Raw genomic sequence first — 16,679 nt, forward strand, 5'->3', positions numbered from 1 at the left:
CAATTCTCACAGCTAGATGACGCTACTGTGCAATGATGACACGAGCGTTTGAATTGTGACGGTTGAACGAGTGCGCAGAAAATATGAGTTTTTTCACACTTTATCGCCATTGCTTCTTATACAGACCTTTCCAATTGGTTTCATAATAATCCAATTAGGCTGTTTTATTTAAAATCATTTCTTTCTTGGCAAAAAAATCACACAAAACGTTCGATCTCTTTCTGATTTTCGCTATTTATTCTCATAGAATCTCTTACACATTAGTTTCGTTTTTGCCTTCCAGCTCCTCGCGGCGTTCGCTATCGATCGCTTCCTTACGCACAATCACTTAAAATCTAATTGCTAGTCGTCAATCTCTCGTTGGGGGATGGGGAATGGTTTTATCGCGGGATAAAAAGGAAGTTAAGCGAAGGGCAGCGAAATGGAGCAACGTCGATGGTACTGCACAAAAGAATAGCAAAACCATCGACTAGCTGCCAATTTTAATTCTCTTAAATTTGTTTTTTTTTTGTTCGATTTGTTTCTCCTTTTCCTGCTAAATACTAATATATACACAGCTGCCCACCGAATGCGCTTTCAGACTTCGTACCGTAGGGTGTGTCGTTTGTGTATGTGTGGGGTGGCAACTGATAGAAATGAAACGGAAGGAAGTTAAAAAGGCTTTTTCGGGAGTGTTTTTTACCTAACCTTAAAAAAATACCATACCTAGCACTAAACCGTAAAAAGTCCGTTCGTCATGCCACAGTGGGAGGGAATTAAAAATTAAGGGATAGAAGTATCTCGTTCTCTCTTCCGCTGTCTCATGGCTTAGCATCAACGCCACTGACATGGTCGCGCTAAAGGGGTTGAGGGAAACCTATTCACTACAATCTAAGAAGCGCTCCTGTGTTCGGTACTAGTACTGCACTACAGGGGTGGCCCACCTGTCACCGGTTCCGTGAAAGGTGTGCCCGAACACTAATCAACTACTGGGTGAATCTCAAACACTGCATGCGAATGCTCGCACAAACTCCTAAATATTGCTAGTCATTTTTTTTTAAATGAGTAAAATTGAGTAAGCTTCCCGGTACTTAGTTTTCTGCTTCCTTTTCCGAAATTGAAATGATTTTGTTGCTGTTGTTGTTGTTGTTAAATTACTGATTTCCTAGCACTTCATTGCTGTCCATGCGAACGTTTTGTACCCGCTGGTGTCGCCTTTGTCGCGCGTCTTCCCTTTTTAATTTCCTGTCAGCAGTTACCGTAGAGAGATCACATTTTCTCGTTTACTCTGTAAAATGGTAAACAAAAAAAAATTAGAAAATGTTCAAAAATGTAATAAAAAGAAAAGGTATTGAGCAATACTTACTAAATTAACTAAATGAAAACTATCGGTCCCATTGGCATGAGGAGAAGGAGTAGTAGCAGGAGTGCAGGTGCAGGTTCCCTGGGATGAAGGGTGGTGGGATTTTAGTTCACCTGTTTCCCCCCCCCCCCCTCACCCTTGTTCCCCGTCGTGTGGTGTCGAAAGCGTGAGCGGTGGAGCGTTTCGGTTGCTATTTTTGTAAGGGGCAGAGTTTCTTACGCATCTAAAATCACCTCTTCCCACCCTTCTGCGCAGGCACAGGGGAAGCATCCTCTTAGTACACGGCCGGTACGCACGCACACACACGCACACACGGCTCGTTCTCCTCTCCGGGTTCGTTGTCTTTACTAGGCTAAGTCTCTTAGTGTTTCTAATTGTGTCCTTCCATTTGTAGTCCCTTCGGCTGCAGACACGCCAACAGGCTGTTGGTGTAGTAGTAGCGTTTACTTCTGCTACCTTAGCTGCTCTACTACCTCAGTACATCATTCCCGGATGGACGCCACCACCACGTTGGAAGTACACGTTCGGATTGCTGCTCATCGTTTGCTCGAGCGTGGTGTAGAGGTTCGTCTCATCCGGTCGCATAAAAAGACCTGTCGGGAGCGAGGGAAGAGAAAAAAGGGAGAAAATTAGAACAATGAGAAAATATGTCTTAACGAACAAAATAAAATAATGATAAAAATAATAAAGAGACATTAAACAGTTAAACATTAAATAGATTAAAATTAAAACTATTAGCTAGAATAAAAGGAACTGCAGAAATAGGCTCAGAAAAGCGCTAAAAACAGGTTTAACTTTCAATAAATGTTCAAATGGTTTCAAAATGTCACCATAAAAAACCGCCATTGAAAAATGGGAAACAATGTCTAACAAAAATAACAAAAACAATGATAAAAAGAGGAATATCTAAGTGGGCGTGATGATGAAAAAGTCGTGTTGTCGTATAATAAGTATAAAAATGTAGAGCAAAGTTTGGTAATAATAACAGTTTTAAGAAGATAATGAAACTATTAATAAATATGTATACTAATACTATAAGCTTAGTACAATAAAAGGTATGAAAATTGCATTTGTTTTTATTTTTCATGTTTTAAATATTAATTATATTGAAAAAGTGTAAACTAACTGCTATAAAAGGATACAAAATCGATAACAATTTTTTAAAGATACGTTAAATGTTTGAATAAGTATAAAATGTTTTAGAAAATAATACCAACTATTAGTAAGATCTTATAAAACAGCATAACACAATAATTCGATGGAAAAAGAATAATGAACAATGAATGATGAAAAAGATCGATTTAAATTTAGATTGGAACAAAAAAAAGAAGAAAAGAAGAAATCGAGTTTAAAAATGAAGATAAATATTCAAAAAAAAAATTTGAGTTCATTGTTTGGTTTTGTTTAGCAAATGGAAACAAATTGAACATTAATTTAATAGATTGTGATTATTAGACAGCGAATGGGATAACAGAATTAAATAATTTTAGTATTATATTCATTTGATGAACTTCAATTGTATTGAGCAAATTGAGCAAAAAAGTGTAAAACATACGTAGCAAAAAGAGCAAGAATATAAATTTTAAATATATTATATTAATTGCACAACTTTATCGTATTGGAAAAAATACAAATAAACTATTCTAATCAGTCTGATAAATCTATCACTAATCTATGAAAAAGCATAACGACAACAAACAATCGAACAAAACAAACGTCTATATTTTCCAACTAGCGTGTAAGGTGTAAGGTTACAATCAGCGTAAAAGCAATGTTTGATGCATTATGAAATAACAAAAAAAAAAAAAAAACAAGCCATGTCAATGCGCTTCGCACAGTGCCACACTATTACAACACAGGAAGCGTCAACATCTGAACATCTTTTCTCATTACACGTATGGTTGACACGCGTCTTGCAAGTGCAGCACAAGATGCACAACCGCCGGCATAGCCCAGAGTGTAGAGAGGATGAAAGCGCTTTGTAGCAGGCGCTCCACCTTTAAACACGCAAACTATGGAACAAACCGCCGGTCTACTTAAGCATTTCTTTTCGCATTCCCCCCCCGTGTTCAAACCCTTCATCACTCATGTAACAAATGTCGATCGCACGCAGATCGCACTGCGTCGCCCGCTTGTAGCCGCTATTAGTTTGACAAGTGAAATTTTACCGTTTTCCAAATGAGCCTCGCGAGCCGGCTTGTTAATTAACGGACGGGAGGGGAGGGAGGGAAAAAGGGAAAATTTTGCCAAACCAACCAATAAACTGGTGGTAACGCACTACCGCAGTAGAGTAGCATTGGAGGAATGGAAAATCTCCTAAAAACAAGCAAACAACGCGAACGCGCTTTGGCGAGATTCCGGTCATCCACCAAAATACAAAACTCGCCCTTTCGGGCGGGTTAGTACGTTAGCGGGTTTCACTTTCGGATAATTGGACACGAGTTTGGCGGTATTTTCATTTGGTAGCTCTGACCGCGTGTGTGTGTTTTTTTTTGTTTTTAAAAATACCACCAGCAACTAGCAACTCGAGACAGAGAGAGAGAGAGACAGAAGGATCGGTCCAGTAAGCGGATCGATTCAAAAGTTTAGTTTTGCGCTGCCGTGGGGCTACCGTTTGGCGTGGCGGAGGTTTAATGCTTCAAGCATAATTAAATTTGAGCATTTAGGCGGTGTAAAAAATTCCAAACACCCCTCAGGCGGAGAAGCATGCTCCCCCAGCGAAAGGGAAGCAAATTAATGAGTTATAGCGAAAATCGGCCAACAGCTAGTGGTTCGGTTTCTGCTTGCGGCTTGGAATGGAATCGAACAGTAAGCTGAAGGTAAAAGCACTTGCCCTGTGTAGCTAGTTTAAGGTATTTTGATTGAATTTGAACCCACTGCAGGTGGGGCACTATGATGAATGATGGGATGTTTTTGAAGCAGCAGTGTGCAATATGGAACGCGCTCCTTTAAAGGTATAGTTGAAACGCCTTCAAAAATTGAACTCATTTGGAATGTAATTATAATATAAAAAAAACAAAGCTGACGTAAAAGATAGGATCACTAAGCAGATTAAGCGAAAGGCTAAAAGGCATTAGAAGAGAAAGCTAATGAGATGATAACATAAATGGTGCTTCGGGAAAAGCATCCACAAAAGCGTCTCTAAATCTGCTTTTAATTCATATTTAAATGGTTTTGGAAATGTCACCATAAGAGAGTTGAATAACGAGAATGGGATTTACAGTTTGTAGTTATGCATGAGCACCGAATGAAGTGCTATTGTTATAATTATTAAAAATTCAAATTATTAATCCAGCCTATCAGCGACCACAGATTGTCCCTTATTTTTTGCGTTGTGGCGAGATTTACAGGGGTTTTCTGAGCATTAACGGTTAAACGCTTTCTCGAAACTTTAACCACGTTTTTTTGGTGCTACAAGTTAGAGACAATCTTTTGAAAGTTTGATAGTTTTACCAAGGTGTTTTGATCTGTGTATTATGATTGTTGGCCTCTTTTTATTCCAATAGTATCCTTTTTATTCTGTTGTCATTTCGAATTCTGCTCCTTATTTTCTTTAATCTTTTCTTCGGAGATTTCTTTGACAAGTGTGCTTTTAATCGATCGATTGTAACAACTGCTATGTAAAGGTTTATCTAATATTGGGGCCTTTCACGATTCTAGTTAGTTTTTTGTATGGAGTTTGACAGTTGGAGGCTGAAATCATGTAAACACTCCATACAAAACCACACAAAACACTAGAATGCAATTTTCAGTCAAGATTATTCTAACCTCAAAGCTAGAATTAGTTTCGAGTACCTGATCGAAAACACGGTGTTGTTTACATTTATGACAAGGTGCATTAAAGAGATCACGTGGTGGAATCTAGAGCCAAAGTGTACGTAGTCCAGGTGGTCTCATAGTATGTTTTTTAAAACCAAATTTGAATATCACTTTTTGACAGGATGGGTGAAAACTTTTGTTCAAACAAGCTTTCTTGAGGCTTGACGAATACATAAAACACTCTTAAAATCTTCATTAAGAAGTAGAAGCGATAAAAATCTAAATTCTTCTATATTCTAAATTCGTCTTCTAAATTCATACACCTTGGGATAAGCTCACCTGTATATTATACTCACTTAGATAGCTGCTCGAAAACTGTTATACAATGCAAACAGCTGATAGGCTGAAATTTCAGCCTACGAACTTAAAACGGAAAGGGCCCCATTATTTGAGCTGATCTAAATTTTGTTTTATGATATTCATACATTCAGACAATCTGAGTAGTTAACTTTGCACGTTATCTTTTTAAACTACTTTTTATATCATAGCCATCGTACATATAATCTTCTGCTGTTTTTATTTTTGAAAAATTTACTTTATCTTTGAATTTGATGTTTTAAGTTGAACTTTCAAGCGCCTACTAAAGTACAACTATATGTTGAAAGGGATAGTAAAGTGAAAAAAAAAAACAAAAAAGATTGATTACATCTCCAAAATTGTGAACATATTTGCATGAAAAAATTAAAATTAAAAATATTTTTAGATTACAACACAATAAGGGAGTTGCAAGGTACGTGAAAAATCTAAATAAAAAGCAAAACTATAGAATAACACATTCAAACAAAATCTGCTAACCCTGCTACCTAAAATAGTGCATTTCTTTATCGAAATTCGGTGAAAGGAATCAGTTTGATTTCGTTCATATCTAACCTGTTCCGTAATTAGCTCCCAAAATGGGCAATAAAAAGGAAGCAAAACTGAATAAAATATGATATTTTGCACTGACACTGGCAGCATCGGTAACGGTGCCTCGGCTTAATAAACCTCAATTTGCAACTCTCTCGTAAACACTCCCCTTGTGCTATATGGGCTCACGCCTCATGCCAATTGTTTCGATAAAAACAGGATCTTCTCGTATTGAATACGATTTTCGCACCCTTTCAGCATGGGACACTTGGGACAAATTTGAAAGGCGTGTTTTTGTCCAATCATTCAGCAAAACATCACATCACTTTCCCATCCTTGGGACGCCGGGCTGGGGACGTTTTAATTTAATTTGGAAAGATTAAAAAAGAAAGAAAAAGGCAGCAAAGCGGGTGGGGTAATGGGAGATCGTGGCAGAGCGTGGCGTGGAAAGTGAAAACGGTCGTAAATTAACCGCTCCCTGATTCGAGCAGTGCGAACGGGAAACGGTTAAGAAATAGAGGTTCGGGTTGGGCGCTTGATTGAGTCGGCTTGACAGGCCGGGATCGGTGCCTAATCGGTGCGGCGAAATCTGCAGCTGTGTGCAAAAACAGCCTCCCTATTGTTGCGCGGTTGCTTGAATATGTTGAAATTAATAACAAGGCGCTTTACACAGCGCAGCAGCAGGAGCAGTAACAACAATAAAACGCGATGATGATGATCGCTGCTAGGAGCGTGGCCTCTTAGCATAGTAGCGACAGTGGCTTTAGTGCTGATGTTGATAGTGATAGAATGAGAAGGGGACACCCGCGCACTCTACTGAGCTGGCAATGATGGCGTACGCAAACGTAGCGATTACACATCTGCGTATCTGTCAAGTCGATCAAGCGTTAGTAAGTGAAGCCATGTCACTTAATCCGGATTGCCACTAGAGGGCGCGCGAGCGCGCGCACTGCTATATTCGCAACACCCACCCAGTGAAGCCTTTTAGTGGGCGGTATGACATTAACGGAGGAGAATTAAAAGACGCGTGAGAGACGAAGCAGCAGCAAAAAAAAAAACAACTGTGCTTGACACCTTTTTCTTTCCTTTCTCTTTCTGCAGGAGCTCGAAAAAGAATGATCAGCTTGGCTGGAGGCTGGGGCTCTCCGTGTTGCTTTGGTTCACATTGTATGGCTGTAATAAAAGAAAGTGAAACCTGAGAGAAGTAACGCGACCCGAATGACGATTGTATAATGTGCACCAGAGGGAAGCGTTACGTTTTCCCTCGTGCGCGCCATTCTTTGCGCGGGACCTGGCCATTCATGCCCGGCCCTTTCCAGATGAGGATTCCAAGCTGTCGGACGAGTCGTGAAAGAATTTCTTTTCATCTGCAGCATTTGAAGATGAAAGCAAAACAAACTTTTATGTAAGCAAGCGGAGCTGAAGTGATTCCCTTCGGCCGTCTGGCTCTGGGTTGCTGTTGCTGTTTCGTGGTTGCTGACTGATTTGTTTTGGAGATTCTTTTTGACATCTGTTACCATCTGTCACCGGATGACAGCTAGTGAGAGCTACACTTTGGATTTGTTTACTTAGGATTTGTTGTTGTTGTGGTTACGGCTGAGTTTGTTTATTACTTTCTTCCTCCAAGCGAAGTGAAAAGAATGGAATAAAAGCGCTTCTTCATGCTTTAGAGCTTTTCCCTCCTCTCCTACACCCCTCCTCGTTTAAGTGAATGAATCAGTATATCGGTCAGCGCATCGTGGAGTTATATCATCAAGTGCGCTTGCTTTTTTGGTTTATTTGTTAGGAGGCCGGACAGCTATAATATGCATAATTAGGAAGCGTTAGCGCGCGTGCGCCCATCAGACGTTAGTTATTAAACCCCAATGGCTTGCGGGTAGAATGGTGAGTTAGTGCGAAACACAACACAACGCACACACTCGCGTAACACTTCGCGCCATAACGGCGAGCGTACTCTGAGCGGTGTTCATGTCCGGGATGGTAGATTAGATGTGGATGCAGCAAAAAAAAAACGAAAAAAAAGGATGCAAGCCCTTTAGCTTTTTGGGTGGGGGCTCGTTGTACGTACCTGGTGGGTATCGGGCCTGCTGCGGTGCCAGTGAGGGGTAGTAACAGAAGGGGTGTGTCATGTGTGCTGGAAAGTAATGATACATGCGTGGCGTATAGCTCGGTGGTGCCGTAACCAGTGCAACGCGATCTAGAAATTAAGGAGCAGAACAGACAAACGGCAACGGTTTGTTATCTCTTTTTTTCTCTCTCTCTTTCTCTTCTGGATCTGGCGCAGTCTTGGGATGCGGGTTCCAGGAGGCAGGGGGAGAAGGAGCAGGGAAGGTGTGATTGGGAAGGACTTTCGATTTTGTTTTGTTTTGCTTTCTTCCGGAACGTATACCGTGCTTCCAAGTGATGTCCCGCAGGTGTGATTTGGTGTGTTGGATGAGTGGTGCCTTAAAACAAGTGCGTACATGATAGGTGATTGTGTGTAATAGTGAATAATATAAACAACTTCCATCAAAACCATAAAACTCTTAGAAACACCTATGTGCAAGCCAAACCAGGTCGAAACTAACAAAAACAACCCACCAAAAAATGTGCATGTGAATTTACATTTTAATTGCTCTGTCCCAATGGCTGAAAAAGAAAAGAAAATATCGAAACACATGATTCTGTACAGTGAATATTTACAGGCAATGAACCAGAATGAGTGATAAGATTGAATATGATTTGCGACAAAAATAAGCATCTGTAATGAGCTGTAAATGAAATGCATTCAATATTAAACACTAACCTAGCAGACACAAATCCAGTGAATAAGAAAAAATGCACAATGACAATCCTGGTCACGGCACCAAAGCACAAAACATTATTCAACAATCAACATTTGTAACGGAATAGGTAATGCAGCGGAAGATGTTTAGCAAACAATACAAAATATGCGAAAAACAAACTCTTTTAAGTAGATTTACGAAGTTGTCGTATGTTCTCGTACTGAAAGAACAATGAACACTCAGACTTTGTTTAAAACGGTTTGGTTTTGAGTTATGAGATATTGCAAACTACTTCAAACTTCAACAAGTTACAAAAATAAAATTTAATCTAATAAATACCATTTTTCATTGATTCATATGATTACCTTAACAATAAAACAAACACATTTTAAGGCAATTTTATTTTTGTTTTCGTGCACTGAAAACGTCATTTAATTATTTTAATTTTTTCGTCATTTTATACCTAGCTACGCTGGATATTTTGCTCATTAGATTCATCCTACAATACAAAGTTTATGATTTGCTGAACATCATTTTTCTGGATCATTGCAAGGACATTGCGCAAAATACTACTTGTAGAGAGAGGAACAGCAATAGAGAAAGAAGATACGTTCTAGGAGAGGAGAGAGCGCATTCTAGAGCGTAAGGCTCATTTGTGAAAGTTATTAAGAATAATGTTCTCAAAATGCGACGACTTCAATAAAATCGTGTATTAATAAAAACAATGAGATTTAGCAATTGAAACAAGTGTAAGTTTCCGCCAAATACGAAAAAAAAGTCAAAGAATAGTTATTAAAAAGTGATTATAACAAAAAAATCCAAACCAAACTCATCAACACTATGCAGTAGAACAAAAACACATTCAGCTGAAGCCTTAATCCCTCCAAATAACTTCATGATGCAATTCAGTTTCGCATTTAATCGCGTTGTAACGCTACAAAAGCCCTCAACGGAAGCAATAATATGCACGAAGTGTAACGTATTACGAGGCACATTTGTACGTTGTGTCCATCGGGCCATCGCTTTTATGACACTACCCGGTGCATTTTGTTCGTTGATGCAGCAAACGCATCGACTCGCATTATCACCCCGTGAGCGATGGAACCGTGACCACCCAGCCCATTGGTTGTAACCGTACCGCAAGGATACTGGCTTTTCGTAGAAAAGCTTTTTTACTTTCTGCCAAACATGTCACCGCAACAGGGAAGAGAATGCGAATGCGACAGTCAGGCGAGCATGGATGGAGCTGGTGAAGCGAGCTTGTGCATTCTGTTTGGTGATTGCACTGTTGTATGTTCCCACACACAGACTCGAGACCCTTTACGAACCAGAGCCCTCACCCAAACGACGGCTGAAGATGCGGTCGAGTCTCGGTATTGTTTGCCGAGCTGGCTCCATCCCACCAGCACACAGCGTGCATTAATATTCTAACCCTTTTAGTGTGCGGCCAAGCGGATGGAGGATAGGGATGAGCAGCAGCAAACAAACAGACAAACAAAACAGCACACCGGCACACCGAATATGCAAATACGCGCACGTCCGCTGTGTCCGTGGCTGCAGTGGCAAAAGGTTGCAAAAATGTGCCTTTCTCCTTCGGTGGCTCCTCGGTGGCACGGCGAAATCGTACATCACAACAAGGACCTTGCTCTTGGAGTGGCAAGGCAGGGTACGCATGCGTTAGATCGCGTATCCCGTGCCGCCGTGAGAGCAGATAATGAGCGTGACTGTTTGCAGCGGGATTCCGTGGAAGCGGTCGACTGCGTCTGCGTTTGCTTACGCTCCCGAGGACAGCGCAGCAGTGGACAGGGTGAACATTGGTACTCCACGACAATACGGCACCCGGTACTCACAGCCGCGCGACATTAGCATAATGCGCCGATAATCAATAAAGCTGCTGCTGTAATCCTGGGGAGAGGCCCAGCCATAGAATCAAGAATCACCATCGAAAGACTTCAACGGGCGCATAGGCGAGGAACGGTTCTTGTGAGTTCGAATTTTGTGTGTGGCAGCGGGGCTCGGTTTGGGTCTTGCTGGCAGGCGGGGTAATGTAGCTGGAATGTTCACAACATGGTATCTTGCTTCCGCTGCATTAACCAAACACTCCACAAACACCCTTGTCACTGGTGGTGGTGCTGGTGGAAAGAAGCGCTAACAGACGAGCGTTAGCGCGAAATTGTTTGCGTAAAAGCTTTCCTGTAGCAAGGGAAAGCAGAAGACAGAAAGGGCTGTGGAAAAGGGTATTCCAGAAGTTTGCCAACCACCTTCATCATCTCGCGCGCTGGTATCAGCGGCACCATCAGCTTAGGGCGGGAGGAACGACGAAAACTATTTCAAAAATTTGTCTGCTCGCCTCGCCCAGCGCCCAGCGAGTGTTCACCTTGTCTGCGCATACCAGTTTCGGTGCTATCGAAACGGATGCAAATTGTGTGTGTGTATGTTTTGTTGTCTTGTTGCTTTTTTCGTCTCTTCGCCACCCCACCATACACACAGTTTCGTCTCGGAAAGCACGCCGGGTGATGATGGCAAGAACATTATTCATCGCGCGTGTTCTTCCTTCCAGTGTGAGCCCTTTATCCGAGGCCCGTGTTGTTCTCACTTCTCACAGGCAGGCAGCAGAGGTCATCTTTGGCTACTGAAAGCGGGCTGAGGGGGTGGGAATGGGCGGTGGCAGTCTCTTCCAAAGGGTGTGTGAAAAAGGGTCGGCTGCCTAGCCGCCTAGCCAACGTTACCAGGTGGGTGGAAAAATTGCGATAATTTTAGACTCGCGTTTCGCGTAGAGCCCCCGGGAGAATAATTTATTGTTTCGAGCCTGTGCGCACAAGACAAGACGCACACACATTGGCACATAGGCAGGACTTACGATGGAAAAGGGGTGGCCCGTAGGGTCGCAAAGGGGAAGTGTGTACCTCGGAGTTGGGCGCGTTGACTTGACATGCTGCCTGGCGGGGTCGGTGAACGGCTACGGCGACAGATAACACTTGGGCCTAAGATTGTGCGGGCACGTAGGGAAGCAGCGTCACAGGCTATCCTTGGTCACGATCCACTACCAGATGTTGATGTGTATGAGTGTGTGTGTGCATGTAAGTGAAAACACTCGTAAAGGACTGATAGACCCTGGACAAGAGATTTCGTGCTGGTCGCATCTTCTAACACACTGAGCAGATCTTCTACCGACACGTTGATTCGTGACCCCAGGGACACTGATTAGGAGTGTAGTCTCGGACAAATTTCTTTACGATAGAACGATGGTATCTACTGCTGATAAGTACTTCAACAAATGAACAGAGAAACACACATGAAACGCTTCAAATGTCAAATGTGAGATCAGTGAAGCGTTTGAAGGCAATCATTTTGAATTAAATTCAAGTCATGAGGTTTTTTTAAATATATATGCTCGGTAGTACATTCTTTAATACGGAACCTATGTTAGGATATCAAAAATGCCACCAAGACTCTCAGTAAAAGGTTTAAAAGCAGCTTGACTTAGATAAACATGTATAACAGTTTTCAACTGTTATACAAAGCTTAGTGATGCGTTTTAAAATGTTAATCAATAAAAACATGGGTTCCACGGTGGATGTAAAGTTTATTTATTCTGTGCTTCCTTTCTTTTGTTTTGGCACGATGAGTGTATTCCACTTTAATCTTTTAGTATTTATTTTGGTTCTATTTGAATGAAATACTAGTTTTTAATCTTTTCAAATATAACATGCTCGTAATTTAAAGATCTATTGCAATGGATAAATCCATATTCAAATAAAAGATTAGCAAAATCTCTAACAACAAAGTCTAGTTTGTTTCTCAATAATGACATTATACATGACACACATATTACAAACGTAAACCATGCACTTAGTGAATCTTCGAAACACTTTATAACAAAAGGTTGTGCACTTAACAAGATATAACATCGTTTAGAATGCAACATAACCGCCCAGAGCCAAGTTCAGTGACAGAACGATCCATTCCAAAAATAAACCACTAACAAGAAAGCTGCACAACATGCAATAATAATAAAATTAATAACACACCATCAGGCCTAAATCAGGGAAAGAAGGCTCAAATGAATTGGTGCCGAAAAAGCAGGATTCTACCGTGTGCGTTCGATCCTGCCGATGGTCGGTGTTTGCGTTAATCACAAGAATCAACACCAAAGATTGCTATGCACGCTGCACGATGCTCAGTTGCTTTGGTCCGTTTGTGGTGCGTTTTCATCTTCGCCAGCGGTCTTCCGATTAGTTCCGGCAGTAAATTTTCGATTTACTCCCTCCCGTTTCCCTCTATTTATTGTCCTTCGTTTTGCTGTGGCAAATTTTGCAGCTTAATTGACAGTAATTAACATTCTGAAGTTGAGAAAATCTCCACCAATTATGTCCATCAGCCGATCGTTTCAGGCCCGCGGCCCCAGCGTCGTCGGAAGAGTCCTGAAGTCAGAATGAAGATGTTCCACCCGCGGCATTTCGCGAAGGAGGTTAATGAAGATCGCTGTCCCGGTGTCTGCAGTGGACTGGGGGTTGGGAGTGGACGATGCACCATTTAGTGTTTCGCAGGTCAGGCGTCGTCGTCGTCGTCCAGCTGCGTGAAATGTTTCCCCCCCCCGAGTGATCACAAAGCGACACCGTGTTGACACAAAATGCATGTTTTGTTGGCATGTTGGAGCTGGAGTTTCGGTGCCATGCTTCTTACTTTCATGTATTTTGTTTGCTTTCTCTCTCTCTCCCTTGGTCTCTAGCCGGTCGGCGATCATTTTGCGTGAAACGATTACGCTCGTGTCAGCACGCTCAGACAACGAAGCTGACGATGACGCCGGGTGATCAGCGCCGCACTGGGCTCGGTGGCTCGGTGAAATGCTCACCATGTCCACCCACAAACCTCAAGCCCCTTTCTTCCCCAATCACCCCACACAACAAAATGACGAATGAAAGATAATTGTTTTCCACTCTAGTTGCGCTGCGCGCGTCCCCATCTTGGTGCTCTTTCTCCACGCGCAGTTATGATTAGTGTTTTGTTGTTGCTGTTGCTTTCGGTTATGGTGCTGGTTCGGTTCCGTGGGCAGCAAATGCAACGCCCAGACACTGGAGCCACCGCGGATACTGCGCAGTACCCAGTGGGGATTGAAGCTCAGGCTCGGGTGGCGATCGCGAGACTGTTCGCGATAAAATGCGCCTGTCTGCATGCATGCAAAACACTGCCAACCGATTTATAAAACGATCATCACCCATCCAGCGATCGATAGTCTAGATGCCACTTGTTTGGTGGCATTTGTGTTGTTCGGTTGCGCCCGCCCGGCTGAAATTGATCTCGTGCAGCACGGCAGAGAAAGGCTGTTGGCCAGAGGAAGGTTTGCCAATTTTCACTCGCCGTCCGTTCCGTGCGGATGGCCACGGCGAGGAAAAACTTTCGATAAGACTTATCATTAGGATTGTATTGACCTGGGGGGAGGATAGCGAGCGGCTACAGGTGGCTCTATTGCAGCCCCGACTGCTCAAACGGCAAACGTGTGTGGCGCAATCGTGGCTGGCGAATCGCGAAGCGTGCGATTTGTTTTATTCTGTTCAGGTTGCGTGTTGCTGCTTGTTTTACCGCTTAATTCACCCCATGCCTCCCCATACATCCCCTTATCCACTGAGTGAAATTAAGTATGCATGAAAGGGGCTGAATCGCGGAATCACCCAGAGCCATATAACTGGCGGAACAGGACAAGAGGAAAGCATTGCCAAGCCGCCTTGGGGGTGAGAAATGAAAGAGAAAAGCGCAAAGAACGCGCTGATGCGACAGCAGAAATGGAAATGCAAACAAACAAACATACGCACATTCAAATCGCTTGTCGCTCGTGTGTGTGTGTGTGTGTGTGTGTGTGTGTGTTGATTGATTCGTAACCAAAACGCCATCATTGCACAACGTGGCTCGTCATCGCGCAAATCGGTGCGCACGCGGCTTTTTGTGTATGTACCATGATACAAAGCGGGATGGAAAAACAACTGGTCCCAATAATTTGGTGCAGAATTAAATTTGACATTTTGTGTGCCTCTTGTACGGCGCACGTGTGTGTGCGTCAGCAAAATTGTACCTACGGAGGGATGAGTTTTTGCGCGATGATGTAACATGTCAAATTAGCGAAGGAAACACACTTAATTGCATCGCACGCAGTTATGACGCATGCACAGTGCGGTAAGACACTTCAAATTGGGATGTTCAGTTGGATGTTGTTGTCGTTTTTTGTTGTTGTTTTGTTTTGCTTGACAGATTGACATGCAGACTTCGTGGTGATGGCTTTACCAAGTCACGGTAAGAAGGTTTGGTTTTGCAGAGTGTCTTATCGGTTGAAGTGGTTTGTTTGTGCTTTACGCTTAATAAACATTTGCATCCGTGCGAGCAACGCATCCAGTTTCTAGATGAGAGAATTTCCAGTGGCTGGCTGGAAAGATCCAACAGGCACGACAGCATTCATAAAAGATAAAAGAAAGAGACACATTTTGAATATGAACATCTACTCTTATCTGTTACATCTCGCTCGGTACAAACAAGTGCTTCGTTACGGGCGCATAGAGGGTGTAATTAGGGGATGCATGTACTGCTTGTCTTGTGAAGCTTTCGTAAACAAAACTATTTGTGTGGGTTGGTCCTAATGTACATAAACGACATGCCACAACTACAAGAATACACATTGTAAAATGTTCAACATAAAGTTCTTAGTGCTTTCTACCTTCAGTTTTGCTTTGGGTGTTGTAGATGATATTTGAGTTGATATGGTCTATGTCTTAATAAGTCTGTTTAGTAATGGTTAACTCTACTCAGATAACAATTAATGAAGCCTAGCGAAAACATTAACTCCATCGTGACAATTTACCGAATTCAATTCATTCGCAGGTGTCTATAATTTGATGCTTTATTCGCGTTCTTTTGCGTCGAAGAACTCTTTCAACCTGAAATAGCTTTTTATCTTTTAATTTTAATAGAATTGAAATTAGCTACGAGCCAATCGGCCAAATGTCAATTATAACAAGATTTAAAACATTTACGAGTGTTTTATTTTGTCTTTAGACAGTTTTAAACGACTAAAGGACAATAAATGAGACGAAAAAAATCCATTCTTCATCTACAATACACTTAGAAACTATTAAAGTTCTATTAAAAACTACAAAAAATGGAAAAGTGGAGACCCAAAAGCCTACTTTAAAGCTTGACTGAGGCAAGTTCCCAATCTCTATCAAACATTTCAGGTCCTCACTCTGAGCTCACTCAGAGGTAACTTATTAGTAACGTCTGACAGCTATAATTTGAGCTTATTTGTTTTGTTATTTATTTCTAAAGACTTTTGTATTTATTTTCGAGCAAAAAGTGGCCTAAGCCTTAAAGACAAATTCTTTATGCTTGAAGTGTCTCAGAGTTGCATTTTTAGTCAAGTTCCTGGCATCAAAACCACCACAATAAAAACACACACACACACATTTCGTCAACACTTACCCATTCTGATTATCTAATCTCCTCCTCCTCTCTCTCTATCTCCCTTTTAAGCAGCCACTTCTAGGCACCGATCCGTGTCTGCAAGTTTACCGGTTGGCCTATTTCTACGCCGCAAAACAGTGCCGCTTGACGTTGCTTTCCGCCTCCAAGCTCATTTCACGCCGTTTGTCTGTTTTGTTTTCGGCTGCAGTTGGTTGCACTTGCGATGCGGAAGCAAGAATGCAATCGAGCAACCTCCACAGTTCCGCGTCGCGCACCGTGCCGTGATTTATGGCTTGGGGAAGGCAAATTGAGGCACTAATGCGGCGTCTAAGAATCTTTTCTTTCCACTAACCGGTGCATTGATTTCGCGCATTCAATTGTTCTTGTTCCCGTTGCGAGAGGTCTGCATGCTGCATGGTTTTTGTAGTAGAGACCCTCGCCTAGGAAAACGTTACCGG

At 42.1% G+C, this 16,679-nt stretch overlaps 1 protein-coding gene across 2 annotated transcripts in view; it reads right to left on the reverse strand.

Annotated features, from left to right (window-relative positions):
- Positions 1-214: 214 nt before the first annotated feature.
- Positions 215-16,679, reverse strand: part of LOC120958203 (uncharacterized) — a 45,897-nt gene continuing 29,432 nt past the window's right edge. Inside the window, exons 2-4 of one of the 2 annotated variants that reach the window (XM_040380830.2) lie at positions 8,076-8,204; positions 1,346-1,935; positions 215-1,267 (exon numbers count right to left, since the gene is read on the reverse strand). In XM_040380830.2, coding sequence (XP_040236764.2) covers positions 1,817-1,935; positions 8,076-8,204 — 248 coding nt within the window. In that variant the 3' untranslated portion in view covers positions 215-1,267; positions 1,346-1,816. The remainder of the gene's footprint in view (positions 1,268-1,345; positions 1,936-8,075; positions 8,205-16,679) is intronic. The other variant, XM_040380831.2, reaches the window with a different exon arrangement.

The sequence above is a fragment of the Anopheles coluzzii genome, chromosome 3 (assembly GCF_943734685.1).
Source record: "Anopheles coluzzii chromosome 3, AcolN3, whole genome shotgun sequence".
NCBI lineage: Eukaryota > Metazoa > Arthropoda > Insecta > Diptera > Culicidae > Anopheles > Anopheles coluzzii.